This window comes from Symphalangus syndactylus, chromosome 2, assembly GCF_028878055.3.
Source record: "Symphalangus syndactylus isolate Jambi chromosome 2, NHGRI_mSymSyn1-v2.1_pri, whole genome shotgun sequence".
Lineage (NCBI taxonomy): Eukaryota > Metazoa > Chordata > Mammalia > Primates > Hylobatidae > Symphalangus > Symphalangus syndactylus.
Genome location: NC_072424.2, coordinates 5,609,613 through 5,623,308, shown reverse-complemented (window position 1 = coordinate 5,623,308; position 13,696 = coordinate 5,609,613). Strand labels below are relative to the sequence as shown.

General features: G+C 59.8%; 1 protein-coding gene across 1 annotated transcript in view; it reads right to left on the bottom strand.

Annotated features, from left to right (window-relative positions):
- Positions 1–13,696, bottom strand: part of CFAP46 (cilia and flagella associated protein 46) — a 114,598-nt gene that overhangs the window by 90,303 nt on the left and 10,599 nt on the right. The window contains 8 exon segments of the mRNA XM_055245020.2: positions 982–1,115; positions 2,862–2,989; positions 3,753–3,880; positions 4,492–4,615; positions 6,502–6,622; positions 6,866–7,094; positions 8,633–8,823; positions 10,492–10,590. Coding sequence (XP_055100995.2) covers positions 982–1,115; positions 2,862–2,989; positions 3,753–3,880; positions 4,492–4,615; positions 6,502–6,622; positions 6,866–7,094; positions 8,633–8,823; positions 10,492–10,590 — 1,154 coding nt within the window.

The following is a 13,696-nucleotide window of genomic DNA, read 5'->3' as shown; positions in this document are numbered from 1 at the left end:
GCCCCAGGCACGCACAGCAAGCAGGGACAGCTGGCTTTCCTTCTGCTCCGTGGACCGGCAAGGACAGGGGCGCCGTGCCCAGCTTCTGTTGCATGGATAGTCGGGGACACCCGAGCTTTCCACGTTCGTGTGCTTGACGCAGCTGCATTGGAAGGATAAGTTCCCGTGTCCCACGCACGGCGAGCGACTAGTTTACAGGGATGCTGGAAGGGGGACACCGAACATTCCCAACGTGGAGAAACAGCGCGCGTCCAGCGTGACGGATTCGCTGACTACCCAGATCTGATCACCACGTTACACAGATCAAAACGTCACCGTGCACCCCAGAAACGGTAAAATTCTTACTTGTCAATTAAAAAAACAAGTTAAAATATTTAATTTTATGTTAAAAATAGGTAAAAACCATCATTGCTGGTAAAGCACTCCAATTTCGATTGTTTCTGAACTTGGAACCTCATGTCAGCAAATCCTGTGAGACGTTCTGTACAAACTAATATTTCTTATTGACACACAAGGAGTTTTCGAGGCCAAGGCAGTCCTTGATAGCTTTTCCCACAATAGGAGGGAGAGCACAGCTTTTCCTCTGAGCAAATACAGAAGCTGCTCCTTCTATTTTCTGCCACGAAGACCACCTCCCTAGCAGCTGCCTTTCATGCATCATCAGAGGGACAGACAAGAGTGAGCAAGGCTGACGCTAGAGCACGCTGGAAAACACACCTGTGAACTTTCCCTCGTAGTAACAACAAACTACGCCCGGAGTCTTGCTAGGAACGACTGCTAAAAACAGGTGAGGCCACGTCACCCCATTTCCTCTTTCGTGGTCTCAGTCATTTACGTGACAATGAATGGACACTTCCCCCACGCGAGAAGCCTGTGTCCTTACGAATGGGAAGGGTGTCCTTCCCACGCCAGCCTGAGTGCAGGGGACACTCTGACCCACGGCCCCGGGCGGTGCTCAAGGCCACCGTCGCCTCCGCCCACCTGTATGTGATCCACTCGGTGTTCGCCTCCGGGGGCTCAGCCACGTAGCCGGCTGGGTGCTGGCTCAGGTCTTCCGGGGGGATGGCCTGGTCATTCAGCTCTACACCTTCTGACCGCAGCAAATGAACCGTGGCCTGCAAAACACACATGCAGTGGGAGGGGTCGTGGGCGGAGCACGGGCCCAGCACCAGGGAGGAAACACACACGCCCTTCCCTCAGCTCTGATTAGAAAATGCCAAACACAGGCTGGGAGACCCGTTTGCTGCGCCCTTTGCAAGCTGGGCCTGCCCTGACAGCCACTCCAGGGACTAAAGCCAGCCCCTCGCAGACTCTCTCCACCCATTAGCACGAGGGTCAGGGAAGAGAAGGTCCTTCCAGAGCACCGCACACCCCAGCAGCCCCGAAGGACCAACAGTGGCTTCCCGGTATCAGCAGACACTGGCCAGCATTTGCACCTCCCCTACGTCATCATTACGTTTTAAATGCTTGAGGGGAAAGGGCTGCGCTGGCCTGCGGGGTGTGGATGAGCACGTGGCACAGCCCCGTGGCCTCCACTAGCTCTGGTTCTGCCATCTGGCCTCCGGCTCCCTGAGCGGAAGGGTCTGTGCCGCTTCTCGCCCTGACCCCAGCTGAGGGCATGGGCCTGACACTTGGGAGCCACTCAGCAGACATACTGCCTAAATCAGCAGGTGCCCCGTCCTGCAAGGCTGATGGCCACGCACCCACTGAGCAAGTCCACAGAAACCTAACCGAGAGTGGCTCTGGGAACTCTGAAGTCACACAATGCCACGAAGGCCACACTCATGTTGGTGCAGCGCGATGGCTGCGAGCTCGGACCCGAGGTCCCAGGGCCGGGTTTGGATCCCGCTCCGCCATTTCTACCTGCTGACTTTGGGCAGAGCAAGCCCGGGCGTCTCTGAGCCTGGGTGGGAGAACAGGCCTGGCGGCCCTGTGGCAGGGGCCCCAGACATCACGCCACATTCAATGCACTTCTGCAGCAAACGCCGAGGTACCACCCCCCCGCCGAGTGGCAGTCGCCATGTGTCATCCACACAACTGCAGATTCACCACTTGGAAATGATTCCCAAGAGAAATTTACACCCATGCACATTTTGGTTTATATTTTTCTCCTAGAAAATCTCCCAAGAATCCAGGAAGTTTTCCCTCCCTCACATTCGTTTTGTTTAAAGCGCAGAAGGTTCTATGATGATAAATATCTGCAGTGGGTTAACAGGCCACATGGACACCAATGCCTGCCCCGCAGCAGGTTGTGTGGATGCAGGAAAGCAACCCTCTGACACCGTGGTGCAGGGACACACCTCAGCATCGGTGAGCCCCAGTTCCACGATGCACCTCAGCACGGATGAACCCCCCTCTCCACGACGCACCTCGGCACCGATGAACCCCCCTCTCCGTGACGCACCTTGACACTGATGAACCCCCTCTCTCCGTGATGCACCTCAGCATGGATGAACCCCCCTCTCCGTGACGCACCTCAGCCTGGATGAACCCCCCTCTCCATGATGCACCTCGGCACCGATGAACCCCCCTCTCCGTGATGCACCTCAGCCTGGATGAATCCCCCTCTCCGTGACACACCTCAGCACGGATGAACCCCCCTCTCCGTGACACACCTCAGCACGGATGAACCCCCCTCTCCGTGACACACCTCAGCATGGATGAACCCCCCCTCTCCGTGACACACCTCAACATGGATGAACCCCCCTCTCCGTGATGCACCTCAGCCTGGATGAACCCCCCTCTCCGTGATGCACCTCAGCCTGGATGAATCCCCCTCTCCGTGATGCCCCTCAGCCTGGATGAACCCCCCTCTCTGTGATGCACCTCAGCACCAATGAACCCCCCTCTCCGTGACGCACCTCAGCCTGGATGAACCCCACCTCCGCGAACTTCCGCAGCAGGTCGGGGCACACCTGCCTCTGCAGGACGACCTCGGGCTGGCTCCAGGTGTCCTGCACCGAGCCATCCCTACCTCGCTTCTTCTTACCTGAGAGAAATGGCAGCAGGTAAGGATCATGTTTTTTTCTAGCAAATAAATAAAAACAGGAGAATTCCTGGCTCATCTTGGAGTGCCTGAGCCTCTCCCCAGCTCTCTGTAGGGTCCACCAAGGGGGGCGGGTAGGCGGGAGGTGGGCAGCTTGCCCAGGAAGGGGCTGGAGGAGCTCTCCGTGGGGCGGCGGAGCTGGGTGTAATGCTGGCTCCCAGCCAGGGCTTGCTCTTGACCACATCCCAGCTCCTCCTGCATCCCCTGCCTTCTTGGGGGGTGCCCTCCCTGACTCCTGCAGGACTCCCAGACCCCCTGTACCCGTTCTGTCACCTCCCTCGTCCCTCCGGGTCCTGACTGTCCCTGAGACGGGAGCCTCTCCAGGGCTGGGTGCTGATTGATGAGCCTGCCGCACCCATGTCCTGCTCCACGCTGGGCCTGTGGCCACTGCCCTCTGCCTGCAGGCGCCCCCCATGGGCATCTGCTCACTGGCTGTGGCTGCCCCTGCCTGAGCCTCTGAGGCCCCCAGCGACTGAAGATGGAGGGTGATGACGGTGCTCGTGGCTCAGCCGACACAGCCAGATGTGGCCACCGCCCCGTGATCGGCGGTCCTGATAATTAGTGGGAACTGCTACCATTGTGACTTAGCAATACCCTTTGTCATGTGAAGGCCCCATGGGTTGTCATTACATGAACCACAACCCTTCCCGCACCCAGAGGGCGGCCGTGGCCAGGCTGGGATGCACTCGTGAGGGCGGGTACGAACCTCTCCGCAGCCTCAACTTCTTCACCTTGACGTTGTCATACAGGAGGCAGAAGCGGCTCGCCGTCCGACAGACGTCCCACACGCCTTGTTTCCGGGCCACTTTGGCCAGCTCTGCCCAAATCTGTATCCTGCTCACCGAGAACCCAAACGAGGGAAAAGTGAGTAGACAAACGTGGCTGCTAAAGTTAGACTACACCGGGGCTGGCTGCCTGAGAAAAGGCCACTGTGGCTCTGCAGCTTCAAGGTGGCAAGGAGCCTGGCACTCGCGCTGGGGACGGCCTGGCGGGTGCATGTCCCGGGGTCGGGCACAGTTCTCCGCTCCCCCTGCCAGCTGTGCGTGGCACCTCCCTTCCCTGTGGTGAGAAGAAAGGCCACGCAATCCACTCCCCGGGGGGGTGCACGGGGCAGGCCTCCCAGGGATGGTACCAACCGCAGGGTCGGCACCAAAAATCAGCCTGTTCTGGTCACAGGCGCTGCATGTCCTCCGAGTGACAGCAGTGACAGGCGGGACAGGGCGGCCACACACCTCATAGGCTGTGGCTGTCATCACAGGCTGGGGGTCCCGTCTGTGGCGGGACCCCCAGGCAGGGCCCTCCTCCCACCATCCTGGAGCAGGTGGCCTGGCGTGTCCCCAGACAGCCACATGCAGGGTCAGCTCGGCCGCCACAGACACTGGCTCTCAGGCTGAGCGACCCCCGGGCTGGGCTGTGCGTGGCGCTCTGGCCTTTTCCTCGCTCACCTCTCCTTGTCGTTTTCGTTGCCCAGGCGCCGCAGGTGCCCAGCAGCTTTGTCCACGCTGACGATGTGGTGCCACGCCTTCGCGCAGAGATAGGTGAACCGGCCCCTGTTCTTCCCAGTGGAGACTGAGGACAGAAATGCAAAGGCAGGTGTTGGGGCTGCCGGCCAAGGGCTGGGGATGCGCCCATCAGTAACCAGTGCCCTGCGCCGGGGCCAGGGTGGCCACCCAAAGGTAGTGGCTCCAGGGGCCCTAGATCCCCGGCTCCCAGAAGCCGAGCTCCTCATAGAGCTGCAGAGTGGCATTGCCTGTGTCTCCCGCCAGCGATGAGGCCGAGCCAGTGCTCCTCTGAGTTGGGGAGGCTCCAGGAACCTTGGAGCAGTCTGCCAAGACCCTCCCGCTGCCCTGCTGGCTGCACTGTCCAGCTGCCCTCCAAGCCAGGCACCCGGCCTCAGACTCCCGCGCTTCCACCCAGCCCATGTAGCACCCCAAGGCCCAGCAGTTTTATCTGCATGACGCTGGAGTTTCCGAATCACCGCTCCTTTCCTGGCAAATAAATCACGAGCACCCGGAACTCAGCTCCACACCCTGGGGGGCCTCCTGTGCATGGGCGACCCCGGGGGCTGGGCCTCCCCTGGCTGGTGTCCACCCTCTCGGCCGGCACAGGGGCTCACCTTCCGGAGCCACTCAAGGGCATCCTCCCCTGGACCCCGCGCCGCCCGCACTGCCCCGGGCAGGGCCCTGCAGCACCTCCTGCTGGGTGTAGGTGCTGTCTCGGCCCCACAGCCAGCAGGTGGACATGCACCTGACCCCAGGCAGCCAGCAGCACATGCCCATGAGTGAAAGGAGTCAGGAAGGTAAAATAGGTGCATCCAGGTCCTACCGGTGGATCTGCAGCTGCTCCTCAAACTTATTAGGGCAAAATGAAAGCACAGGTGTGGCAGTATCTGAAGGCAGTGGACGACAGGGTGGCAGTCCCTCCCCGCTCCAAGAGCCACCAACTTCCCTTGCAGGGCACAACCCACTCTGCATCTGCCCATCTCCTCATCTCAGACCCAAGACATGACCCAGCGGCTCCACTCCCGACCACCGTCTCCACAGGCTGCAGTCTGGGTGATGCCTGGTTCGTCGTGTGTGGGCAAAAGCCGCCGGCTGCTGGGCACTGAGCTGGAGGGAGGCCTGGCGGCAGCCCCCAGCAGGACCCTCAGGGGACCAGCGGGAAGGGTTCCCAAGCCAGGCCCAGCCTGGCCCCTGTGCTGGGCTGGAGAGAGTGGGGCCGCCTGTGCTCCCAGAGCCACTGGCGAGTGCCCAGAGAAGCTGGGGCAGTGAGGGTGCAATACACCCGCTGAACCCTGGCTCGGTCCCCGCACATGGGCCGTACGGCCCCATGTCCCATTACCCAAAGCCAGCTCAGGGTCTCCCTGGGACAGACATGATGGCTTCAGCTTTGACCCCCGTGATCCAGGGAGCCCCGTCCTGTGCCTCAGGCAGTGGCTCAACCCCATTCCCCACAGCAGGGTGTGTTGAAGTCCTCGCCCCCAGGACCTCAGGGTATGACCTTCTTTGGAGGTAATTTGGGTCAAATGAGGTCATCAGGGTGGACCCTAGTCCAATCTGACTGGTATCTTTCTAAGGGGAGGAACGAGGACACAGACCCCCAGAGGGGACGGCCCTGTAAGGATGCGGGGAGGAGAGGGTATCCACAAGCAAAGGAGGAGCCCTCAGGGGGAACCAGCCCTGCCCACGCCTTGACTTCCAGGAGGAGTAAGTTCCCGTTGTCTAAGCAGCGGAGCCTGTGGGGTCTGTCCCGGCAGCTGGGGCACCCGACATGGCTGGTGTGTGCACAGAACACCCTCGCTGGGCTTTGCCAGGCCCGGCGGGCCAAGATCGAAGGATGCTGCCGGCGCACGGTCCTTGCACATCCAGGGGCCGTGGCAGGGAGCATGGGGACTGGGGAGGCCCCGGGGCAGCCTCGGAGCCATCCGGGCTGGGAGAGCCCAGTGCGGCGCTCACCTTTCGCCTCATTCTCACTGTCCAGCACAATCTGAAACGCGTCCGGGGCTAAGGCCAGGCCTGCGTTCACCAGGAGGGCCCGCTTCTTCCTGACGCTGTCCTTTGGGGTAGCTTTTTTTGCCTGTGAAAAGCAGAGACTGATGAGCAAGGGGCCACTGGACTTTCTGCAGGACCTTCTCCAACTTCTGGAGCCTCCCGGCCTTTGGCAGGGGCCTGTGTGGTCCTCGTGCTCATAGACACAGTGACAGCTCGGTCCCAGGCCTCCTCGCCTCAGGCGGCCCTGGGCAGCTCCCGCCCTGCCGTGCCTTCAGAGCCCCATGCTGGGGCTGCAGCACCCGGCCTCCCTCACCTCCCCGGGCGGCACCTGCTCGACGGCCATGATGGCCTTGTCCTCCGCACGCTCAGGGGCCTGGTATAGCGTGGTGCACAGGCGCAGCCGGGTGGAGGCCATCTGGAGCCTGTCCTGGTAGAGGCCCAGGCTGTCGAGGCGCGCAGCTTTCCGGAGGTGCTCCATGGCAGGCTCCAGCCGGTCCTCGTCCTCCTCGATCTGCGCCATCTCCATGTGCACTTGGCAGCGGAGCAGCGTCATGAGGCTGTGGGGGTGGCGTGGCATCAGGGGCCCTGGCGGGGCTGCACCTGTGTCAGGCTGGGGTTACGCCCTCCAGGGGGAGGCCTGCAGTGGCCCCAGAGTGTAGGGCAGGCTTGGTGCCCGGTGCCCCTGGCTTTCCGCCATCCTTCCAGTGATGTCCCTGCCTGGCCCTGATGACTCACAAATGGGGACAAGGAGAGAAGACCCTGCAGACCCCAGAGGCCTCGGCAGCTCACGACGGCAGCCCCTGGAAGGAAACCTGGGCGCAAGACTGCCCGACTCTCTGCCTGGGGACAACCTCCTGAAGTGTGGGGTGCGGTTCCCGCAGGCCACGGCAGCAGGGGTCAGGGTGCAGGGCTGCGAAGGAGGCTACAGTCTGGAGAGGAAGGGCTGTGCGGAGCAACCCAACCAGCCCCTGTGAGGGTGCCCCGGACCCCTGGCCTCGAGCAGCCGTGTGGGGGTGCCCTGGAACCTCTGGCCTCGAGCAGCCGTGTGGGGGTGCCCTGGAACCTCTGGGCTCGAGCAGGCTGCGTGTGCACAGGAGCCTGCATTTGATGGCCCCAGGCTTGAGAAGCAGTTCTAGACACAGCCGAGCCGGGGTCCGGGGTTCATTCGGTGCTATGGGAAGTCGAAGGACGGCCCAGCAGGGGTGTGAGGGGTGTGAGGGGTGTGGTCACCATGTTTTAGGGTGTGTATCTGTGTGAAATGAGCCAGATTGATGCTGGCCTGACACAGACTGTGCTAAGTTAAGGGTGCATGTTCTTAGCCCTGGAGAAATTCTCCATTCCTCCAAAAAGTATAGTCGAGAAACCAAGAAGCCAACAGAGAAAATGAAATAGAACTCTAGAAAAATTCAGGGAGCCCCAGAGGTGGGAGGGAGCACTGGCAGTGCAGACAGGCAGCGGGGGCTGAGTCGGCAGACTCAGTCAAAACCGCGCTGATGGCAACGAAGAGGCTGAGCCCTCCCAACAAGAAACAGGTACTGAGACCAGGGCTGTGGTTCTGTGGAGAGGGCCCAGGCTCTGCAACACCTTGTGGCTGCCCTTGCCCCTCACCCCCAGTACCTGTCTCCTGCCCGCCATGGTCCACCCTGATGCCTGCCGCCTGCTGCCATGCTGGCCCCGGCATTCCTGTCACCCCTGAGGATACACCGTGCTCCTCCCCGATGCTGGGCCCTCTGAGCACTCCTGTCTCACCCAGGATGGCCCAAGTCCCACGGGGCCACAACCAGCCCCCACTCCCGGCTTCTGTGGCCATGACAGACCCCTTCCATGGAGGTTCGAGGGGCACAGATGCCCGTGAGGCAAGGCCGAGCCTGCTTCTTCCTCTGGCCCCGCCAATGCACCACAGAGGACCTGGCGTGCCTGGCCCTGAGCTGGGACAGAGGGTGGCCCTTATTGAGTACAGGGGCAGTTTGTTGCTTGTGGCACTGTCATGGCAAGGGGGCTTGGGCCACCTTCTCCTCCTGTCTCCTCCTATGCGCCAACCCCCTCTGTGGAGGACACAGCACAGGTGCGCGCCCCACCTGTCTACCTTCCCCACCTGTCCACCTTCTCCAGCACGTCCGCGACGCCAGCCAGTGGCTTCCGCAGGTGGTGCCGCAGGTTGTGCTGCAGCAGGGGCAGGCAGGTGTTCCACTGCGTGGTGCATACCACGTGGATGACCCGGGGGTCGCCCAGGCGGATGGCTCGCTGCAGCGCAACATCTAGTCTCTGTATGATATCCAGCTGGGCCTGTGGAGAAGACGTGGGCGATTCTATGGAGGTTGCTGGCTCGAGCTGCGGGGCTGGAGCGGCACATGCGTGCAGGGCACGCTGAGAACTCAGGCCCTGAATTCACCACCCTGCGTGGCGCCATGCTCAAATCTGTCTGTGAAAATGGCCAGAGTGACTCTTTCTAGGAGGAAGTGGACGTCTCACAAGATACTACACGCAGGAGGCTTGGCGGTGCCCACACATTGTGGCTGTGCCCGCCTCCCATGTGTGGACTCAGTGGGCACCGCTCCCTTCCTGATCCCATCTCTTTCCTGGGGCCTGTGCCCGCTACGCTTCCCGCCCCCAGAATGTCTCCTCCGGTCTGTGCTACACGGGCCCTTCCCAGGACAAAGGCTTAGGCCAGGATTTCAGCGGAGCCAGTTTCCCCACACTCCCACCTCCCACAAGCCCTGCTGGACCACCCACCGTCCTGGGCTCACTTGGCCACGTCCCCACAGCCTGTGGCTTCCATGGAGGCCTCGTCCTCACGCTGCCCCTGGGCTGGGTGGAGCCCGGACCTCACAACCCCATCCTGCCACTTGGCTGCTGGGTCTGAAAGCCTCGTACACTGGTGCCGGCCCCTCCAAGGTCCTCAGCAGGTGAGTCAGGGGAAGCAGCCGCACAACCCACAGTGCCACAGCCACAAGCAGCCTCTGTTCACTTTCACAACAAAGTGTCTGGAAATCATTCTTCAATGAACATTCATTAAGCACCTACCACATGTGTGGCACCGGCGCACAGCAGCAGTCAAAATCGTCCCGCGAGACAGCCCCGCGGAGGCAGACCCAGGAGCAAGTCCACGGGGGCATCAGCACCCGCCAGGCCGTGACACGTGCGCCAGGCAGTGCGGGCTGAGGACGGGTGCGTTAGGAGCGGGGGCGGGGAAGGCCTCCCAGCTGCCCTGCTCATCCCCTGCCACGGCACCTCCGGCACTGACCCGCACGCCCCTGGCTCCTCTGTGCCCAGCGGGGCCTCGCACTGCCTGGCTGATAGGACCTGAGGGTTCCTGGGCCGACCCTGTGGCACTTGCTGTGGCACCACATCAGGGCTGCGTGCCACCATTCTGTCAGGTTTCTGTTCATCTTTTAACTGGGAAATTCTTACTGAGAAAGAGTCTAAAACGATTCCTAGTTCCTTTCCTGGCAGTGGCTGCTATTCCGGGGCCTGTCGTCTTAGACAGCACGACAGAGGTGGATCAGGTGCCTGTAATTGGCAGCTGACGCCAGGGCCGGCGGTGGCTTTTGCCCCTCATCATTAGGATGCCTTCCCGGACTCAAGTGAGGCTGGCAGAAAGCCCTCATGAGGATGCGTGGCCATCCCCCGTCCTCCTAGGCAGGCATCACCACACAGCGGGGAGGCGGCAGCTCCGTGGGGGCTGCAGGAGGAGGGTCGGAGGGAGTCACATCCCAGCCCCCACCTGCATGACCCCAACCCACCAGGGAGGCATGTGGGCCCCTGTGCGCAGGAGAGGAAGTGTGGCACTGGAGGCTGGACTCACAACCGCTGTCATGGGAGCCAGGGCGAGTCCAGCAGTGGGTTCCAGGCCATGTCCCCAGCACCCTCAAGCCTGGGACACATTCAACTCACACCAAGCTCCAGGAATCTGCAAAATAATGCCAGGTGTACGACTCCTGCATGAGGACTGACCTCAACAGCCACTCGGATGTACACTTTCATCTTATTTTCAAGTCTTAAAGCTTCTGATTCACACTCCAGACATTCCATCTCAATAAGCTTCCCAGGATCCTGCAGATATAAACAGTTTTTGAAAAGACGGAGATCTGTAAGGGAAGCAGCTGTGTACATTCATGAACTTCAAAGGCATTTAAAATATGACTGGGTAGAAGTTTAACAAATACAAGTTACACGATGACACAAAGACACCTATGACGCAGAGGTTTAAGTGAGGAAGCCGTGTTTTCAGCTACACCAACTCCTTGTCTGCCTGCAGGCCCCACCGCCCGAGAGAGGCAGGGGAGAGTCCTGAGTTTGCCCTTTTCAGGGGCCTTGTCCCGGCCCCCAACGCCTGGTACCCAGGTCTTAGCCAGGCTGCTTGGCGGCCCGGGGCTGCGCTGAAGTCTGGGAAGCGACGTGTTGTGCGTCACACCGGGAAGAAGGGCACTCTATCTTTCCTTTCTCGGGGGCTTGCTGAGCTCAGGGAAGATGTCCACAGGCCTCGGTGGCCTTACAAAAGCTGGGGAGCAACATGTCGCTGTCATCCAAAGACCACACCACTAAACCCACCCCGCTCGAGGGGTGACACCCCTAAACCCGCCCTGGCACGAGGGGTGCAGGTCTTCTGGACACAGGAGACTCAAGCTCCCAGTCTGTGAGCACAGGTGCTGATGGTGAAGCATCTTCACAACTAACAGACACAGACATCCCGAGGAGCAGGTCCTCAGCAGCAGACACCTCCGTCCCGGGGAGCAGGTCCTCAGCAGCAGACACCTCCGTCCCGAGGAGCAGGTCCTCAGCAGCAGACACCTCCGTCCCGAGGAGCAGGTCCTCAGCAGCAGACACCTCCGTCCCAGGGAGCAGGTCCTCAGCAGACACCTCTGTCCCGAGGAGCAGGTCCTCGGCAGCAGACACCTCCGTCCCGGGGAGCAGGTCCTCAGCAGCAGACACCTCCGTCCCGGGGCGGCAGCAGATGTCCACAAGGACGGGAAGTACCCGCAGCGCCTCGGGACCTTGGGATGGCTGCACCGCAGTCCTGCATGTCTGGGCCTTGGTGCCAGCCAGGATGGAGAGTGCGGGAGGCCGCCACCCCAGGCTGTGTGCCCCGGCCTGTCCAGCAGCTGCAAGCCTCCATGCCACTGAGGAAGCTATGCCAGGCTTCACAGAGGTCAGAAAAAGCGTTCCGTGCTTCCCACAGGGTCACGGATCTTAAAACTCTTTATGTGGTCCCACAGGTCCGGGTGTCTGCCTGGTTAAATCATTTCCACCATTCACTCAGGCAATTGTGAAATGTATTACAGTGGATAGTCTTTAAAAATGCACCAAGGCTTCAAAATTAAAAACCATTCATATCCTTAACATTAGTAAGCTTTTAATTCAAAATAAATCTCATGAGATCCCGAATGTCTAACAGGAGGCCGGCTGGGAAAATGAGCCTCACGGTAGCACATTTATCGAGAGAAGGTCGCTTTCCACCAGTGGTCAGACAGGAGGTAACCAGAGGGCTGGGGCCTGAGGGATGGGCAGAGGCCAACCGGGCAAAGGGCCAGGAGAGCGTCCTCAAGCCGGGGCAGAGGGACATGCTCTGCGGAGGCCACGGGCGGTGGGGACAGAGTTGGCCCACAGGAGCCTCCCTGACAGCAACCCCACGGCAGCAGGGGCCCGCCCGGGAGCCTCAACCTGGGAGACACAGAACACTGCCTTCGGTTCCACAGCAGTCCTTGGAGATGGGTCCTGTTACTGCTGCCATTTCACAGGGACGAACCCTGAGGCGCCAGGAGCTGAAGGAAGGGCTGCTGGGGAGGAGGAAGTGGGGCCGGACCCAGGCGTTCCAGTCATTCTGAACTGGAGACACCGTGCCGTGGAAACCCAGAAGATGGAAATGGGGCCCACAGAAGCCTCCCACGCTGCTCCCATCCTCCGTGCTGCATGGGCTGCTGTTTCCAGCCGTGACCACGCTTCCCGCCTGCACCCTGGTGGGCGGTCCCTCCAAGGGCTGCCTGGCTGTCAAGGCCACGTGAACCGCATCTCCTATTCCGAAACCATTTCCAGATCAGCACAGCCCTCAGCGTGACTGGCCGGCTCCCCTCGTGCTGAGCCATGGCCGTGTCTCCTGCGCCACTGACGGTTGGTTTACGTTCACTCTTAGGTAACCTGGGCAAAGCACACAGCAGGTGCTCAATGAAGACAGCACACGGGGAGGCCCCAGCATGCGGTTGTGCGTCCAAGGGTCCCCCCTCTTCACTCTCTGTGTGTAAAGCGACACTCAGTTTGCTCAAAACCATCCCTGATAAACTGATCACATTTTCCTTGCTCTATGGAAGAGCCTGTCACAGTTCCTGAAAGCATCGGCAAACCTGATGTATGCAGTCTTACACACTTTTCGTTCTGTGAAGCTTTTTCTGGAGGGCAATACTCTAATGTGTATTCTTAAAATATTAAAAGTGAAAATTCCCTAGTCACTTCATGTAAATATACTCATCTTAGGGAAAAGTCCTAAACGCAGAAAAATGTTTTAGGCACAAAATGTTCACTGCAGCCCTTTAGGTAATGAGCAAAAGATTATACAGTAGCCCCCCGTTCTCTGAGAGGATACGTTTCAAGACCCCCCAACCCAGTGGAAGCCTGAAACATGGAGCAGTCCGAAACCCGACGTATACTGTGATTTTTCTAGACGGAAATCCCTATGATAAACTTCAATTTCTAAATTAGGCACAGTAAGATATTTGTAACAATAACTAATAATAAAAGACAATCATAACACTATACTGTAACAAAAGTGATGTGGCTGTGGCCTCTCCCTCAAAATACCTTAATATTTTCATACTGTAGGTGCCTGCAGGTAACAAACTGCAGAAAGTGAACTGCGGGTAACGAGGCACTGCTGGTGTGACTTACACGTCCAATAATGGGGCTGGTGGAGGACGTTCTGGATCATCAGCATCATGAAATGTTACGCCGTCCGTAAATTGGACTCTAGAAACAACTGTGGTGCTGTGGACCCGTGGCCACAAGAAAGGTAAAGAGCAACGGGCAGGTATAAAATTGCAAGCACTATCTAACCACAGCTGTGCAAAACACAGGTAGGAAAGACGGCCATGTGCCAACACTGACCGAAGCCCTGGGGGCCGCGGCCTTGTGAACTGCTCTTCCTTTCTTTGCCTTTTGTCCAAATGCA